Genomic DNA, 18,814 nt, shown 5'->3' with positions numbered 1-18,814 from the left:
GAACTACCTAGGCCCTCCTGCATTTTCTAAATTAAAAAAAAGTTACCAACCTAATGATGCGGTATCATTTCTCCCTTGATATAACACATCTGCAGAAGCAGAATATGAATGAACAGAGGCAGAGCTGTGTGGCTTGTCATAGAGCAGCGTAGTTTATTTGAGAGCATGCGTCCAGTTTTGAGCGAGAGTTGTCTGCGTGCGAGTGGAGAGATTCGCGCTGGCGCAGCCAGTACATGGATGTGCTCTTGCATGATATGCATGTTGTGCTCTCGATATTAACAATATTATAACACCATAGAGCTATGGTCTATTAAGCAGGACTATGGTCCATTATGCCAATAATTTTAATTTATCTTCCCAATAAAATGTTATTGTATTTATATATCTTTTTATTTTACTTGGTGAAATTATCATCAATCTCCAGGTCCCCCTGACATGCTCTGGCACCCCACTGGGGAGGCGCGCCTTCCAGTTTGAAAACCGTGGCCCTAATGCAAGGCCGTAACCATGTCTTGAACACTGGGGAGGACCAAACCATTTTGGGGGTGTGGGGGTCGCAGGTGTGATAGTTAGGTAATTCAAAGTTCCCGTCTTTGTGAGGTATTATGTACTGTATATAGTTAATATTAGTTCTTGCTGTGGTATCGAGAATCTAAAAATTCATTGTTATTGGTACTGACTACTGAAATTTTGGAATTTGCAGCATTGTTTTCTGTCCATGTGATCATAAATGAAATGACCCATCAAACATCAAAATCTCTTGCTTTTTTCTACATTATTTACAAGGGTTCGCACAAGGTCCTTAAAGTGCTAAAATTTAGCTTTTAGAAATCAGTCAGCCAGTTGAATATTTGTCAGCAGCCATATCACCCTGTAGCTCTAGACTGGCGCTTTTTATTCAAATTAATGTAAACTCTTGTAAATTGTACACAATATTTCAAACAGTGACAGCTCCATATCACTAATATATGTACAATTTCATGATATACACTGGTGGCCAAAAGTTTGTAATAATGTACAGATTTAGCTGTTTCGGAAGGAAATTGGTACTTTAATTCCCCAAAGTGGCATTCAACTGATCACAAAGTATAGTCAGGACATTATTGATGTAAAAAACAGCACCATCACTATTTGAACAAAGTCATTTTTGATCAAATCTAGACAGCAGCCATCACTCCAACACCTTATCCTTGAGTAATCATGATAAATTGCTAATTTGGTTCTAGAAAATCACTTGCCATTATATCAAACACAGCTGAAAGCTATTTGGTTCGTTAAATGAAGCTTAACATTGTCTTTGTGTTTGTTTTTGAGTTCCACATTATGCAATAGACTGGCACGTCTTAAGATCAATATTAGGTCAAAATGGCAAAAAAAGAAACAGCTTTCTCTAGAAACTCATCAGTCAATCATTGTTTTGACGAATGAAGGCTATACAATGTTTGAAATTGCCAAAAAACTGAAGATTTCATACAAAGGTGTACACTACAGTCTTCAAACACAAAGGACAACTGGCTCTAACAAGGACAGAAAGAGATGTGGAAGACCAGATGTGCAACTAAACAAGAGGATAAGTACATCAGAGTCTCTAGTTTGAGAAATAGACGCCTCACATGTCCTCAGCTGACAGCTTCATTGAATTCTACCCGCTCAACACCAGTGTTATGGATCTTAACTCCATTGAGCTTTTGTGGGATCAGCGAGAATGTAAGGTGTGTGAGAAGTGCCCGACAAGACAGTCACATCTATGGCAAGTGCAACAGAAAGTGTGGGGTGAAATGTCACCTGAGTATCTGGACAAACTGACAGCTAGAATGTCAAGGATCTGTAAAGCTGTCATTGCTGCAAGTGGAGGATTTTTGGATGAGAACTCTTTGAAGTAGTTTAAGAAGTCCTGAACATTTGTTTCAAATTGTAATAGTAATTTTTCATGTTATTAATGTCCTGACTATACATTGTGATCAGTTGAATGCCACTTTGGTGAATAAAAGTACCAATTTCTTTCCATAAGAGCAAAATCTGTACATTATTCCAGACTTTTGGCAATATTAATTGATAGAATGTAGAATTTGAATATTTATAGAAAGTTAAAATTAATGCTGTCAATCGATTATAATTTTTAATCGTGATTAATCGCATACATTTTTTGCAGTTAATCGTGATTAATCACATATTTAAAAAAAGAAATTATTGTCAAAATGCATTTATTTCCATCTTAGGAAAGAAAACAAAACAATATGTTACAATATAATGCTTTATTAACATTTTCCAAATGAAGCCTTCCACAGTATAAAGATAGAAATACACTAAAATAACACCAATTCAAGTAACATTAAACGTTTCCCAAAGTGGGGGTTTGACTAATGGAAATAAAAAGTTACTCCATAGGTTGTATGTTCATTGCCAGGGGCATTAAATCTCTTAAACTCTCATCCTCCACAATATTAATCTGCTGGTAGACTGTGGCTATCCGCTTACCTACAGCAATTGTGAAGCAGCGTTCATGATTCACGTCAGGGCGGCAATGCCAGAGTTAAACACCGCTTTGAACTCCATGCTTCTCATTCTGCTTTTGGTGATAGTTAAGACTTGCCATGCTTCTGTGGTAATTAAAATGCTCCTCACATAGATTGGAAAATACTTGATTTCTATCACAAGTCTATCTGGGCTTGTTTTGTACATCAAATACCCATTTGATGTACAAATGGTTCATGTCTCAAATACCCATCACCCAAGTGCCCATCTGGCACCAACAATCATGTCACAGTCCAAATCACTTAGTCACATTTTTTCCCCATTCTGATGGTTAATGTGAACATTAACTGAAGCTCCTGACCGGTATCTGCATGGTTTTATACACTGCACTGCTGCCACACGATTGGCTGATTAGATAATTGCATGAATTTCTCACTGGCAAAAATAATTTTGTGTGCCCCCTAGTGTAGAAACACCAAAATGGTTGTGTCATGAAGGTCAGATAAATATGCAATGAAATAACCCTATCTTTTGTGGTTAAAAAAATGCATTTACTCATGTGTCGTGCGTCACACAAGTATCTTTTTTCGCCAGCCCAGCACACTGCTAGGTGATGTAGCGTAGCGATAGCAAGTAAAATTAATACTTTACTGTTTTAACAGACTCGCACATGTCTGTCTTCCATGATTTTAGTTTGTCTGTTTGTTTGTTTTTTCGCAGTTTAATATGTAATTTGCTTTTAAGGTTAGATGCATAGGTAGTTTAGATTCTGATGGTATAAGTTCATAAGCTTTGACAGGTGTCAGACATCCGATGCAGCCAAATCATTTTCCACATTTACACGCAGTAAATTTCACTCACATTTGCTCGCACACGAGAGACCTGTTTTCCCATTGTTGCATGATTTTTTTTTTAGCAAATGAGCTCAACCTTGCTAAAGTGTCTGTTGTGACATAAAAAAGCACCTTGAGCTGACCACGCAATTGCACAGATTCTTAACCACAGTGCTCGAAGTCGGCCGGCAAAACCGTACCTGCAATGATGCTCAATTCCAGGCACAGAACCGAACGCTATTCATGCGTACCGTGACACGATGAAGGGGGAGTTTTCAAGTTATACAGTTATATCATATCTAGCATACCCATCTCAATCGGTAAGCCATTTATTCAATATGTATATGATTAACATAATGTACAAAAATAACATGTTTAATATAAGGGAGTTGTTTTACAAAATAATTGTTAAATATACATATTTTCAAAATACATTGTGTGAATGTTATCTATGCGTTAGAGAGGGGGTACGCGAAAGGATGTTGAATGTTTGGAGGGGTACGCCACTGTAAAAAGTTTGGGAACCACTGGTCTACGGTAACTCAAATAACCGCTCTGTACAATTGTGTTAAGAAGAATATAATCTCAGAATGCTATTCTGACATGCGGGTTGGTGCTGTTTTGGTGGCACGAGGGGGACCTACACAGTATTAGGCAGATGGTTTTAATGTTGTGGCTGATCTGTGTAATTTATGTATGTATATACATATATATATATATATCTGTGTGTGTGTGTATATATGTGTGTGTATATATATGTGTGTATATATATATATGTGTGTGTGTGTGTGTGTGTGTGTGTGTGTGTGTGTGTGTGTGTGTGTGTGTGTGTGTGTGTGTGTGTGTGTGTGTGTGTGTGTGTGTGTGTGTATGTATGTATGTATGTATGTATGTATGTATGTATGTATGTATGTATATATATATATATATATATATATATATATATATATATATATATATATATATATACTTTCTGATGAACAGAGGGTTGAAGCTTTAAAATATCTGCTAAATGATTATTAATTAAGTAAAAAGAACATGTTAAAAGAAGGTAATATATAAAAATGTATTCTCTCTCTGCAGGTCCATCTGTGAGATAAATCTTGAAGCAGAGTTCTTCACATTACAGGACAGTAACGCTAAACTTGTGGCTGCACTGCATGAGGCTAACACTAATGTTGAACAGTGGAAGAAACAACTGTCGGCATATCAAGAGGAGACGGATAGATTACGAGACCAGGTGAAACTATAAACATTATCTCTGTTTCCACTTCAATCAGTATAGCACTTAAGGGGGCCTGGGTAGCTCAGCGAGTAAAGATGCTGACTACAACCCCTGGAGTCACGAGTTTGAATCCAGGGTGTGCTGAGTGACTCCAGCCAGGTCTCCTAAGCAACCAAATTGGTAGAGTCACATGGAGTAACCTCATCGTGGTCGCTATAATGTGGTTCTCACTCTCGGTGGGGCACGCGGTGATTTGTGCGTGGATGCCATGGAGAATAGCGTGAAGCCTCTACATGCGCTAGGTCTCCACGGTAACGCGCTCAACAAACCATGTGATAAGATGCGCGGATTGACGGTCTCATACGCGGAGGCAACTGAGATTCGTCTTCCGCCACCCGGATTGAGGCGAGTCACTACGCCACCACGAGGACTTAGAGCGCATTGGGAATTGGGCATTCCAAATTGGGGAGAAAAAAAAAGCATAGCACTTAAGCATCTAATGCTAAAAATTATGTAATCCATAATTAATGGCCGCAAAGAACAATTTTAATATATTTGAGAAGGAAATTTATGGCAGAAACATACTCTATAAAAGTACACAAACGCAGACACAAATGCTTGACAAAAACAACGACAGCTCGCTATCCAGTTGAACATACTTATCTTGCGTTACTGCAGCGGTTACAAATCTCAGTACTCAAGAGGGTGATAGAGTGACAATCAAATGTCTGTACAATTAAACTGATTCATATTCAGGTAGCTAGCGTTAAACATGTTGACAGTTTCATGTAATAAACTGCTAATTGACTAAATGTAAATTTAGAAGTAACTTTAACTAACTTGCTCAGCAGGATCCTCTTCAAACTGTTTCTCTGCCATGACAGTAGTTGAACTGAAAGATAAAAATGTCCATAGAAGAAGACCGTTTACGCTTATGCTTTTTATAGCGCCCCTAGTGGCAACACTGAGAATGCAGCGCATGTTTGCTTTATGAATTGCTTTCTGATCAATTTCAGAACACAACAACGTGTGAAATTTAGCTTGCATAGCTAGAAGCGTTCGTAGAGCATGTTTTGGCCATCTGCTCAAATTTAAGTGAAAGAAATTTCAAGAAATTGTGACTTCATCGATCCAAACAACATTGTCATCATCACTCCCTTGCAGTTCTCACCGTGTTCTCTCGTTATCTCTTAACAGCCAAGAACACGACAAGAGTGTGAGTTAGGTAGCTGTCTCTCTCTCTGTGTCTCTCTCTCTCTCTCAGCACAGAACAGGCGACCAGGTGGCTGAAAATGGTTCATGTCTCAAGGGACGAGAGAGAACGTCTGAGAGAAAGACAGAAAGAGAGAGAGACATGGGGTGGTGGTTTGTAGGACAGCAATATCCTACTTTCAATGGCCTAGTTAGAAGGAATGAAATATCACCAGGGGAGCTGCCAGACCCTCATTTGAGAAACATTTTTGTGCTTTACATGGTTAAAAATAAGTCAGTCTGTCTTAAGACACTTCAAGTAGCAATGATCTTTAGGAGGTGCTCCTTTTTCTCCTGAGTGTGTGTGTGTTTGGTGATAATACTGCTCTTTTGGTAGATAGAAACACATTGCATTTTGAACCCTGAATGGATGGAATAAAAGAAGATGAGGGATGGACAAATATTTGATTTGGAACAGAAATGACCAACAAAAAAAGACCACATCCACACTAATATGTTTTTGGTTGAAAACTCCATTTTTAACGTCATCACTTTCCAAAGTGTGCAGTGCTTTAGAGCGTTTTTGTCTCTGTTTTCATTGGATGAAAATACTGTTCCAGTTTTGAACTCAGTATTTTGAAACAGCCCGAAATTACGTGACTGAACAAAATTATGAGCTTTCTTACACATTTGGCTGCAGTTTCCCAGTGAAATGTCCAGCAGGGGGCGCCATAAACGAGTGAAATGGTGTCAAAATCAGACGTGGTTTTTAAGTGAATGTTAGATAGAGGTTTAAATGAGTAAAACACCTCCTAAACCTTTAACCTAAACCTAACCAATAGTGTGCTAAAAGGAATTGAGAGGTAAACAACACCGACATCCTTAACTGACACTAAACCTAACCGATAGTTTCCAAAAACAAAATGAGAAATGAAAAGCACATTTTCTGAAGCAACCACATCATTTTGATTGAATTCTGTGACACTTCCGTCTCATGTGTCAGCTTGTGCACATCGCTGGGTATGTGCCTCTGTCTTCCGAGTCCAAAGTCCAACACTCTATCAGGTGAGCTGCCGCGCAAGCTAATCACATTGGCATAAGTGTGTAAATGTAGTTTGGTCTATAATACAAGCCTAAATATGTATTGTTTTTCAAATGATACGCTAAAATAAGTGTTTTGATATCATAACATAGTAGTGTGTGAGTAACAGAGCAAAAAATAAGTGTTTATGAAGTCGTAGAATCAGCCATTGTACTCGTGATTTGTGTGAAAGTGAATAAAACGCACAGCTGTTGTAGCGCCTCTGCGGCAAACGTAGAACATGGCATATAAAACTCAGTTTGCAAAACTGTTGTCATATTAATGTTCATTCTATGAGACTAGATTGTTTTGAAAGCATATAAAGTAATTTAATATAAAATATGTAATAACATTTTTAAATAAAAAATGTGCACATCACCTTTGATTTATTAATGTAATTAATGTTAATGTAGAAAGGGCTAAGTCAATAATTTAAAAAAACCCAAAAAAAACATTACCATTGGGAAATGTAGAGATGGTCTAGACAAACTCATTTTTTATCTTATCGCGAAAATTCTGAATAGCTCCGCCCCCTGTGAAATCTGATGGTCAACTATCCTGATTCACATCGCTGAACAATCAAGTGTGTTCTTAATTGGCTGTGATTTTTATGCTTCTTGCTGCATTTTTGCCTTCAATGAGGACATAAAAATTCCTTGATGCTGGAAATTAGCCACATTGCATCTGAATAGGACACGGTGTAAAACATTTACCCTAATTTCCCATCTAATGTCATTTGATGTTAACTGTAAAACACTATTCAAATATAATGCTCAAATAATGATATGTATAATATGTATGTAGGACAGCAGAAGGGCTTTATGATGGCCATTCTGCTAGATATTCTGCAGGGTGTCTAGTTAAAGTCATACAATGAATTTATGGATCAGATGTAACCCAGAGCAGACAGTTTGTTTGTAAAGAAATGGATGAGCTGGAGAAAAACAGGTATGAGTCATTAGTTTCCTGCTTTTATCTGAGCCTTCAAAAGATCACACATGTTCCACAATAACTGTAATATCAACAAGAAAGCCTGTTGCTAAGGTGGACCCAGACCCGCTTTGTAAAGATTCTTGGAGGTTCTGTGAATTCAAGCTGTAGTGTGTGATTTCTGCAGTAATGGTGCCAAAGGGGTCAATAATAATGACTATTTCAAAACAGATTTCGCAAACACTTCAATGCATATTAAACAGATTTTTGAGAGAGACTTTTCATGTTAAAATACTTATTCGTTTGATAGGAATATGAAACATGAACAAATATATGAAAATGTATTTTGGTAAATTCTTTATATTTTTCCACATTAAAAGTACTTACTCCTATGATAGAATTATTGTAAAGGAACCCCCCCCCCCCCCCCAAAAAAAAAACAAAAAACAAAAAAAACTGAAATATTAACTTTGAAGGAGTAGTTCACCAAAAGTGAAAATACTGGCATCATTTACTCACCCTTGTTTTTGCCAGTTGATAAATTATTAATTTATTCCACAACTGATTGAACTGTGTTCAATAATATGGGAAGTTACAAACAGTGGTCGACTTGTAAAAAAACAATTTCAAGGGGAATGGCGTGGTCAAACATTCTTTGTTTGGGGGGCTTGGGATCACACGCAAGGGACTATGGGAACCCTGAAGGCAGTTTGTTCATGTGGAAAATGACCTGAGGGTAAAAACTGTTTTTGTGCCTGGATGTCCTGGCGCTGAGTGCTCTGTAGTGCCAGCCAGAGGGCGACAGTTCAAAGAGAGAGTGGGAAAGGTGTGTGGGGTCCAGATTGATTCTACCTACACGTTTCCTCGCTCTGGAGACGTACAGGGCTTGGAGGGTGGGCAGGGGGCACCAATAATCCTCTCATCAGTCCTGACTGTCCATTGTAGTTTCCTTCTGTCTGATTTGGTGGCTGAACCAAATCTATATCAGCTGGTGAAGGAAGTACAACCTCTGCTGAGCCTTTTTCACAATGGAGTCTATGTGGGTGTCCCACTTCAGGTCCTGAGAGATGGTAGAGCCCAGGAACCTGAATGACTCTACTGCTGCCACAGTGCTGTTCAGGATGGTGAAAGGGAATGCGGTGTGATTTTTTTTTTTTTTTTTTTTTTTTTTTCTGAAGTCCACGATCATCTCCACTGTTTTTTGCATGTTCAGCTCAAGGCTGTTGTGACCGCACCAGTTCAACCTCCCATCTGTTTTCAGACTCATCACCATTGCAGATGAGGCCGATGACCGTGGTGTTGTCTGCAAACCTCAGGAGCTTGACAGAGGGGCCCCCTGCTGTGCAGTCATTCATGTACAGGGAGAAGAGCAGTGGAGAGGGAATGCATCCCTGAGGAGCACCAGTGCTAATAGTTAGGGTCCCGGATGTGAGTTTCCCCAGTCTCACTAGCTGCTGCCTAATTTGTCAGAAAGCTGGTGATCCACCAACAGATTGGGGTGGGCACGGAGAGCTGGGTCAGTTTGGCTGAGAAAAGATCAGGCATGATGGTATTGAAGGCTGAACTGAAGTCCACAATAGGATCCTTGCATAAGTCTCAGGTCTGTCGAGGTGTTGCAGGATTTAATGCAGTCCCATGTTGACAGCATCATCCACAGACCTGTTTACTCAGTAAGCAAACTGAAGGGGGTCTAGCAGGTGTCCAGTGATGTCTTTCAAATGACATCATGACCACAGACATGAGAGCGACAGGTCTGTAGTCATTAAGTCCTGTGATTTTGGGTTTTTTGGGGAACGGAAGGATGGTGGAGCATTTGAACATTTACATTTACATTTACGCATTTGGCAGACGCTTTTATCCAAAGCGACTTACAGTGCCCTTATTACAGGGACAATCCCCCTGGAGCAATCTGGAGTTAAGTGTCTTGCTCAAGGACACAATGGTGGTGGCTGTGGGGATCGAACCAGCAACCAGATTACCAGTTATGTGCTTTAGCCTACTACGCCACCACCACTCACAGCAGCAGTTTGAAGCAGCAGGGAACTTCACACTGCTCCAGTGATCTATTGAAAATCTGTGAGAAGATGGGGGCCAGCTGGTCAGCGCAGACTTTAAGACAGGCAGGTGAAACACCATCTGGGCCTGAAGCTTTCCTAGTCTTCTGCTTCTTGAAGACCTGGCACAGATCCTCCTCACAGACCATAAGTGCAGGCTGAGTAGCAGGAAGGGGAAAGAGGGGGGTTGCAGGAGGTGTAATTGGTTGTGTGAAGTGAAGATCAAAGTGGGGGAGGATTGTGAGACTGGGCTTTTCAAACCTGCAGAAATCTGCAAAACACATTCAGGTCATCAGCCAGTTGTTGATTCTCTACAGAGTGAGGGGATGGTGTCTTGTACTTGATGTCCTTCAGGCCTCCCACACAGATGCAGGATCGTTGTCTGAAAACTGTTTTTCAGCATTTCAGAGTAGCTTCTTTTAGTCACTCTGATCTCCTTAGTCAGTGTATTTCTGGCCTGGTTGTACAAGATTTTATCCCCACCTCTGAAAGCATCCTCTTTGGCATGACAAAGCTGTCTGAGTTTTGGTGTAAACCATGGTTTATCATTATTGAATGATAAAAATGTCCTAGTAGGGATGCACATATCCTCACAGAAACTGGTATATGATGTCACAGCATCTGTGAGCTCGGCCAGGTCTGTGGCTGTAGCTTCAAAATCATTCTAATCAGTGAATTCAAAGCAGGCTTGTAGTTCCAGTTCTGCTTCATTGGTCCATCTCTTTACAGTCCTTACTACAGACTTAGCTTATTTTAGTTTCTGCTTGTTGGTCGGGAGAAGATGAACCAGACAGTGATCAGAGAGTCCTAAAGCTGCACGTGGGACAGAGCAATATGCATCCTTAACAGTGGTGTAGCAGTGGTCCAGTATATCTTTGTCTCTGGGGCATGTGTTGTTTGTATTTTGACAGTTCACGGGTGAGGTTAGCTTTACTAAAATCTCCCAAAATAATGATGAGAGTCTGGGTGTTGTTGCTCCATGTCTGTGATGTGATCAGCCAGCTGTTGCAGCGCTGCGTTCACACATGCTTGTGGCGGGAGGTAAACATTCACCAGAATGAACGAGGAAAAATCCTGTGGCAAGTAGAAAGGATTACAGTTGATGAAGAATGCTTCTAAATTAGGACAGCACATCTTCTTCAAAGCTGTTACATCTGTACACCATCTTTCGTTGATGTAAAAGCATGTCCCGCCACCTCTCGTTTTCCCGGATGATTCCGCAACGCGATCCAGTTCTGAACAGTTGGAAGCCCAGCAGATGTAACGTGCTGTCCAGGATGGCTTCATTCAGCCAGGTTTCCGTGAAACACAGAGCAGCAGAGTTAGAAAAGTCCTTATTTATTTGAGTGAGCAGAAGCATTTTGTCCACTTTTTTGGTGAGGGAGTGGACATTCGCCAGGAGAATACTCGGCAGCGGAGTCCTAAAGCCACGTTGACGGAGCTTTACAAGTACGTCTGCATGCTTCCCTCGCCTGCGTCTCTTGGATCGCTTGTAGAACACCTCTGCACCTCCAACTAAGATGTCTAACGAAACATCCGAATAATCAAACACTGCCAAAAAAATAATCGGGTTATGCTCTGCCGAATATTCAGCAGTTCATCCCTGGTGAAACTGATTGGGAAATATTGACAAAAAACATGACAAACAAACAAAAGTAACAAATTCTAAAGAGCTCCACACCGAAGCAGCCATCCGTGGTGCCATCTTTCTGTATCTATTCTGTTAGCAAAGAAAAATATACCTGCGTTGTTATAAGCATTAAGACATCATTTATTGAAACATTAATCACCATGGCACATGTTCTTACGACCAAACCTTTAGCTAGTTAAAACCTGATCAGCAGTCCTGATGTACAATTGCTGTGTGGCTCTGGTCTGTAGGTGGCAGAACTGGAGGCTCATGGGGGCCCGGGGCCCAGTGACATGCTGAAAGATGAACTCACTCAATCCCTGGAGGAACTGGAGAACTTACTAAAGGCAAAGGACGAGGTGAGAGCAAGCATTCACAGATGTCTGTGTGATGGAAAGGAGTGTCCAGCGACCTACAAATTCACTTTTCAGAAAGTTGCTTGTTGAGTTACTGTAATCATTGTGTCTCCAGAGCTTTCAGGACACTGAAAGGATTTACCTTTTTCAACTAGTCTAAATCTTGGCGCGCCGCTGCTGTGATTCTATAATGGAATGTGCTTTGTACATGTTTCAGGAAATCCATATTCTTCAGAGTAAGAAATCAGACTTCCATGAGTTGGAACAGGAGAGAGAAGAGGCCATACACAGACTACAGGTGCTTCAAAACATCTTAGTACTTCATGTTGTTAATTAACATTATCACATGTTTAAATCATGGCTTTTTAGCACACACTGTGTTTAAAAAAATTCCTCATGAAAAATGCTTCTATTTTGTATTTCTCCAATTTACTGAAATACAGTTGTTTTTATTACAATTTAAACTTTAAACTCAACAATTCTAATTTCAGGTTATTAAATATTGTGACTATCTGATCAAATCCATGACATGCTTTCAGTTACAACAAAACCAACTCCAATAATTGTAACAGTAGTGCACTTACATTGAAAGTATGTGGGGCAAGTATGTGTACCTGTAGTTTAAAAAGCCGAAGTGCGGAGCTTGTACAGTGTTTTTAATGAAGCGCATTATTTATTCAATAATTTTTTTTATTTGAGCCTTAATGTTGCCTTAAATTCAAACTGTGCAGTTTTGCTCTCATTCACGATTTGAACGTTTTAATATACAACAACCAACTTTAGCCCATTTGCACAAGTGTAATTTCCACCTATGAGGAACACTTGAACTTTAGTTTGCCGTGGACACTTTGTCAAGTTCGCTGTAAAGTTCCTTCTATGCCGCATTCTCGCGCAGCCGCGCTCAGGAGCGTGCATGACAGACACAAAAAGAGAGTGACAGAAACTGATGCAATCTATAAAAATGATAGATGTTATTCTGTTTGCTCTCAACTTTATCTCGTGATGAATATTTATAGTAATAAAAATATAATTATATCAAGAAGTCATTAAAATATATATGGGTTACGGTTTAGGGGATTGGGACATCTAATATATATACACTGATCAGCCACAACATTAAAACCACCTGCCTAATGTTGTGTAGGTCCCCCTCGTGCCGCCAAAACAGCGCCAACCCACATCGCAGAATAGCATTCTGAAAATCATCCATGCAATTATCTAATCAGCCAATCGTGTGGCAGCAGTGTATAAAATCATGCAGATACGGGTCAGGAGCTTCAGTTAATGTTCACATCAACCATCAGAATGGGGAAAAAATGTGATCTCAGTGATTCGGAGCGTGGCATGATTGTTGGTGCCAGATGGGCTGGTTTGAGTATTTCTGGGATTTTCACACACAACAGTCTCTAGAATTTACTCAGAATGGAGCCAAAAACAAAAAACATCCAGTGAGCGGCAGTTCTGTGGACAGAAACGCCTTGTTGATGAGAGAGGTCAACAGAGAATGGCCAGACTGGTTCAAACTGATAAAGTCTACAGTAACTCAGATAACCGCTCTGTATAATTGTGTTGAGAAGAATATAATCTCAGAATGCTATTCTGACAACGCGGTTGGCGCTGTTTTGGCGGCGCAAGGGGGACCTACACAATATTAGGCAGGTGGTTTTAATGTTGTGGCTGATCGGTGTGTGTGTGTGTGTGTGTGTGTGTGTGTATATATATATATATATATATATATATATATATATATATATATATATGACCTGATATCATAATTGTAGCAATTATGCTGTAGCTATAGTGATTTGCGACAGTTAATCTTTTAGTTCACTACCACCAGTGCTAATACCCAAAAAAGTTTATCTGAATCGTTCTTTTGTGGTGGGACTCCTTTTTCGTCTGCATTTTCGTCATCCTTTATGATAATGCTTTCAAAATTGTATGATTGGTCTACATTTCATTGTAAGTGCATCACTTTGCATGCATTTTTAAAAAAAAAATTTTTAAGGGATGCGTCAAAATGGTTGTCTGCGGTAATCGATAATAGAGTAATAGAGCTTAAGTTGGTACTTTGAACATTCCTTCAATATATAAAACATTTGGCTTATTGAAATTATCATAGATCATGTTCTCAATGTATTTGAAATCTTTCTGTTTTTTTCAGGAGTTAGAAATGCATAACGTTGAACTGGAGCGGCGAGTGCAGAACGCCGAGCAAAACCTCGCCTCTGTGCTGGAAGACCGTGACCGTGCTGAGAACGAGGTGCAAAGGGTCGTTCAGATTCTCGATGTCAAGATCTTTGACCTCAACGACCTCCGACAGAGTCTGGTCAAACTAATCAGTAAATAATCTGATTGGAGCAGATCAGTCCTGGAGACGTGAGACTGTGCACGCTCATCTCGACGGCCGCCGCAGGAGGCACCTCATCCACTAGAGGGCGTAGTTCAGCTTTTCAAATAGTGTCTGTATGTGAGGGGTTTGATGTGCAAGTTACAGTCACAACCGGTATTGTAGAATTTTCCTAGTTTTGTTTTCTTTAGTTTTGTCTCGAAATTGCACTGAATGACAGCTTTCGTTGAAAGCCTAGCAATACATTTCAGTGGCGAGATTATGTTGGTTCAATGTGGATGTTGACGTAATGGTACATTCTCACGATTCTCTAGTACGAATTGTGAGAAGCTTTATTTTTGATACACTTTTTGTTTTCGAAAACAAGTTAAAAAACAAAAACCTAAGGCCACTTTACAGTAGTACATGCAGAATAAATCATATTTCAGTTACTGAATTAGAAGTTATGGAATGTAACTCTACAGTATTCCACAATTGGACAATATTATACAATTTCATTCAGTATTGAACTTCATATTATGCTAACGTTACAAACTATTTTGTTTTGGTATAACCACAGTATTTAGCAAAGACCTTTGTGACTGAAACTAAAAACACACAAACAAAGATTTTGGTAGATATGAGCTAAATATACAAATAATACATCCACACTAATATGTTTTTGGCTGATAATTCTGTTTTCAGTTTCCTAACGTAATCGTTTTTTCGATGTATGTGGCAATTGATGGAGGAAAACGTAAACATAGTGTTTTCAAACTATGTGTTTTTAAACTAAAACATACAAAAAAAAAGATTTGTTGACTCAACCATAACATATGAAAGAAATCGCTTCTACTCAGAAACATACATATTTACAACATTTTTAGCTTTACTTAATTTGCATTAATGTGTACAACACAAAGGATGATTTATAAGGGGAACTTAGAGTGATGCATAAAATAAATGTTTATTTTGAGTTCCTTGAACTTCTTTTGCATAAAAAATCATAAAATTAAGATTTTAAGTTATACTAACTCAAACAATCAAGTACTGAAATTAGGTTGTGGGGAATACCCAAAAGTCAAGTCATATTTATTTATATACAACAGTTAGTTCCGGTCCTCGAATCTGATTGGATGAGAGACATTCCATGAGTGCTGATGGTCTGACACCATCATCACTCGGACGCTTCACTGTGTGTATCACTCCACTTGTGTTCGTGCCATTCTAAACTAAAGTGTAAGAGCAGTGCAGATGTGTTATAAGATATATCTCTTTACATTTAATTTGTGACATTACATATTTTAGCGAGCTGGTGGAGGCAAAAGTCAATTTTTGTGTTTAATATGAGCCAGTTGGTGATGCGAAGTGAGTCAGCATCACTCAGTGTTTATAATCAACATCTATTCTAGTTATGCTGACAAAATGCACTATGTGGCCAAAAGTTTGTGGACACCATATGTGCTTGATGAACCTTCAATTCCTAAACCATAGGCATTAATTTCCCCCTTTGGTGCAATAACTTCCACTCTTCTGGGAAGGCTTTCCACTATACTGTATGTAGTGACATGGCTGCAGGGATTTGCTCCCATTCAGACACAAGGCTATCACTGAGGTCCAGCACTGATGTTGTGTGATGGGGCCTGGCTTTCAGTTGGCGTTCCAATTTCTTCCACATCAGACACAGTAAACCATTTCTTTATGGACTTTGCTTTTCATGCTGGAATAGAAAAGGGCTCTCCCCAAACTAGTGCCATAAAGTTGGAAGCACCGAATGCCCTTGAATGCCATTTTTTGGAGTAGAATTATGATTTATCTTCACTGGTATTAACGGAGTAACCAAACTCTTTAATTAGAAGGGGGTGTCCACATATTTTTGGCCATATAGTGTATATATGTCGCATTTTTTGCATCATGATTAAGTAAATGCAACCCTTTTTTCAGAGTACTTTTTCATTTGAAAACGCATGAATTTCGCTACATTTACACCTCTCATCCACACTACAAGAGTGTTTTTCTTTTCACTGAAAATAGAGCGAATCAAAACCGCATCTCCATTGCCGCATACTTTGGAAAACGATGACAGTAGGAAACTGAAACGGTTAGTGTGGATGTGGCCTTAAAGGAATAGTTCACCCAAAGCTATCCCCTTTAAGATTGGTTTGGAAAGAGTTGTCAATGAGCTTGTGCCATTATTTTTGATTATTTTAAATATTTTTTCAATATGTACTCTGTATGTTAATTATTCTGTTATGAAGTGGATGTGCTGTGCAGTACAACAGTATCACAGCTGGGAGTGTGTATACCAAAGACCAGCTTGAATGTGGTGGCCAAACATCTCTATATGTTTATACTGTGGAATGCTTAGGATAGAAGACAGCATTCCTATAAAGCATTAAATAGTAGTTGCATTGGATGAAATACAAGTAGGTAGAAATAAACAATTGTTGTGTTATTATAGTATGTTAAAATACTCCTACTCTGTAACTGTAGTTCTCCATTGAGGAATAGACTCGGCTGAATCTAGTCTGTTGCAATTGTAATGCTGTTGCTTTTGTGTAAGGCTTCAAACATAAGCACATTTACATACTAACAAAAGTCAGCTCATTAAAAAAAATCTGACAATGCGAGACTTGAAATCATCTGATTATTCTCTGCGTTTGAAGCCAAAATGTAAACAGTCATGCGCATTACACTTGGATAAGCTGGAAAGAACGGTAATGGTGTTTTACCAGACTGATGTCACAGTGAATTCGGAAACAGTAGATTGACTTTTCTTTAGCTAAAATTGGTCTGTGCTTGCCGAAATGTGAAACACTGCCCTCAGTGGCCAAAGCGGTAAGTGTTGTTGAGCTCCATTTTGCACGTGAAATGTCCACGGAGGGGCGCCAAAAGCGAGTTGTGAAGAGAGATGTTTTCAGCTGTACAGGATGCAATACAGTGAAGAGGAATGCATATTTTATCAATTTTACCCCCCAAACCAAACAGCAAACAAACCTAACCATCAGTGGAGTAAAATGTATTGTTAGAGGGGGAAAATGCCACCTCAGTATCGCTCTCATCACTGATTATACGAACGCATTTACTTCTGGTTTCAACACGGGATCCAAACTAGCGACTCAAAATTCGCCACTACACCAGAACAACATGCCGACTTCCCGTGTGATCATGTTGGTTTTGCATGCCATGCAAAATCAGGCTAATGGGCAAAAATCGGTTTTTATGACCTTGCCCTGTTCAAGGAATGCCATTTAAGGTGTTTACATGACCACACACTTTGTCGGCTTTTTAAGAATAATCTATGTAAAACCGTGCTTGTAAACGTGCTCATTGTTAATCTGAATAAAATATAGGCTGTAAGGGTTTGTACAGTTGTGGATTGGATGTTGATGTTGCATTATACAGTATATTTGTGGTAGCACAAGAAAGCTGCTGATGAATCGCAAGCCCTTTTGAAATGTAATCATGCATAGTTTATGAATTATATCTATAATTTATTTTTCTCTATGGAATTACCGTTAGTAGTACTTTTTGATATCAGTCATTATTTTTGCACTAGTAAGCACATTCGTTCTTGATGTAAAAAAATATGTAATTACATGTGGAAATACCAACTCTTGATATCACAAATGGAATTTCAACGGCACTGTATAACAGTATGCTCTTTAGCTATGCAAGTAGTATGTTACAGTTGAAAAAAGCCATTCAAGTCGCAGTTCTCGTCGTTCTTTTAAATCCAGCATTTTGCACGTGACGTAACGTCAGTTCCCAAGGGATTATGAGATCGTAAATTGTCCAGTCCATCCGCACTTAGCCGAAAATAGCAGGTCATCCAGGTATCTCTGGCTTACTGTTTTGGCATGCTGTTTTTGGAACACTATATAGTAGGGAAGTTTGTATACTCAGACACAGTGTTTGCTTTGATTAGTATAGCAATTGCTCAGTGAGTAAAGCAACATGGGATAATCTTCACTTGTACTTGTCCTCAACCTAAACTCAAGCTCCACTCTTCACCGTAATGGTGAGCCAGAATATTCCAACATAACAGAAACTCTTCTAAACAAAACAAGAAAACATTACACACTAACAAGTCTACCCCCTTTTACACTTCTCTTGCACAAAGACACAAACAACACTTCATTTGAACATTTGCTCTCCCTGTCCAGTGCCATGCAAAGCAAGCTGGGAAATTAAAATCCCATGCCCAGTTTAACCAAAAAGCTTCAGTTTGCTATAAAAAAAAGTATGTAGGCTATTGGGCATTCCTTGTTTTAATTTTTTCAAGCTTTACTTGATCTGTGTTGGAACAATGAAAACATTTTTAATTTGTAACAATCTCTGCATCTATGCTCCAATTGCAACATTGGTAGTGTAGATTGAAAGCGTACTGGACATCTTTAGGTTCATTTGGACAATTTAATTTCCTGTAAATTTAAGAGACTCCAACTCAAAACAATCAAACATTTCAGGTTACTTAAATGGTCCCAGTTAACGTGAACTCATAAGAAAGTTCTTAATACTCTTCAAGGTTAATGTATTTGAACTCATTTTTATTTAAGTTTTCCCTGCTCAATACAATTAATTATTTTCAGAAATTAGGGTTTGCAGTGAAAAATGCAATATTATTGATATCTGAAAATGCATTTTCACTAGTAGAATTTCGTATAGATTTATCGTTCACCGTTCAAAACGAAATGACAGATAATTGTA

At 39.0% G+C, this 18,814-nt stretch overlaps 1 protein-coding gene across 1 annotated transcript in view; it reads left to right on the top strand.

The window, feature by feature from the left end:
* The window catches only part of LOC127441448 (homer protein homolog 3-like), a 52,057-nt gene extending 34,744 nt beyond the window's left edge, over positions 1-17,313 (top strand). The window contains exons 7-10 of the mRNA XM_051698896.1: positions 4,392-4,548; positions 11,671-11,778; positions 11,993-12,073; positions 13,940-17,313. Of these exons, the coding sequence (XP_051554856.1) occupies positions 4,392-4,548; positions 11,671-11,778; positions 11,993-12,073; positions 13,940-14,125 (532 nt within the window). The 3' untranslated portion in view covers positions 14,126-17,313. The remainder of the gene's footprint in view (positions 1-4,391; positions 4,549-11,670; positions 11,779-11,992; positions 12,074-13,939) is intronic.
* Positions 17,314-18,814: the final 1,501 nt, after the last annotated feature.

This window comes from Myxocyprinus asiaticus, chromosome 5, assembly GCF_019703515.2.
Source record: "Myxocyprinus asiaticus isolate MX2 ecotype Aquarium Trade chromosome 5, UBuf_Myxa_2, whole genome shotgun sequence".
In the NCBI taxonomy this organism is placed as follows: domain Eukaryota; kingdom Metazoa; phylum Chordata; class Actinopteri; order Cypriniformes; family Catostomidae; genus Myxocyprinus; species Myxocyprinus asiaticus.
This window is presented reverse-complemented; position numbering and strand designations above follow the sequence as displayed.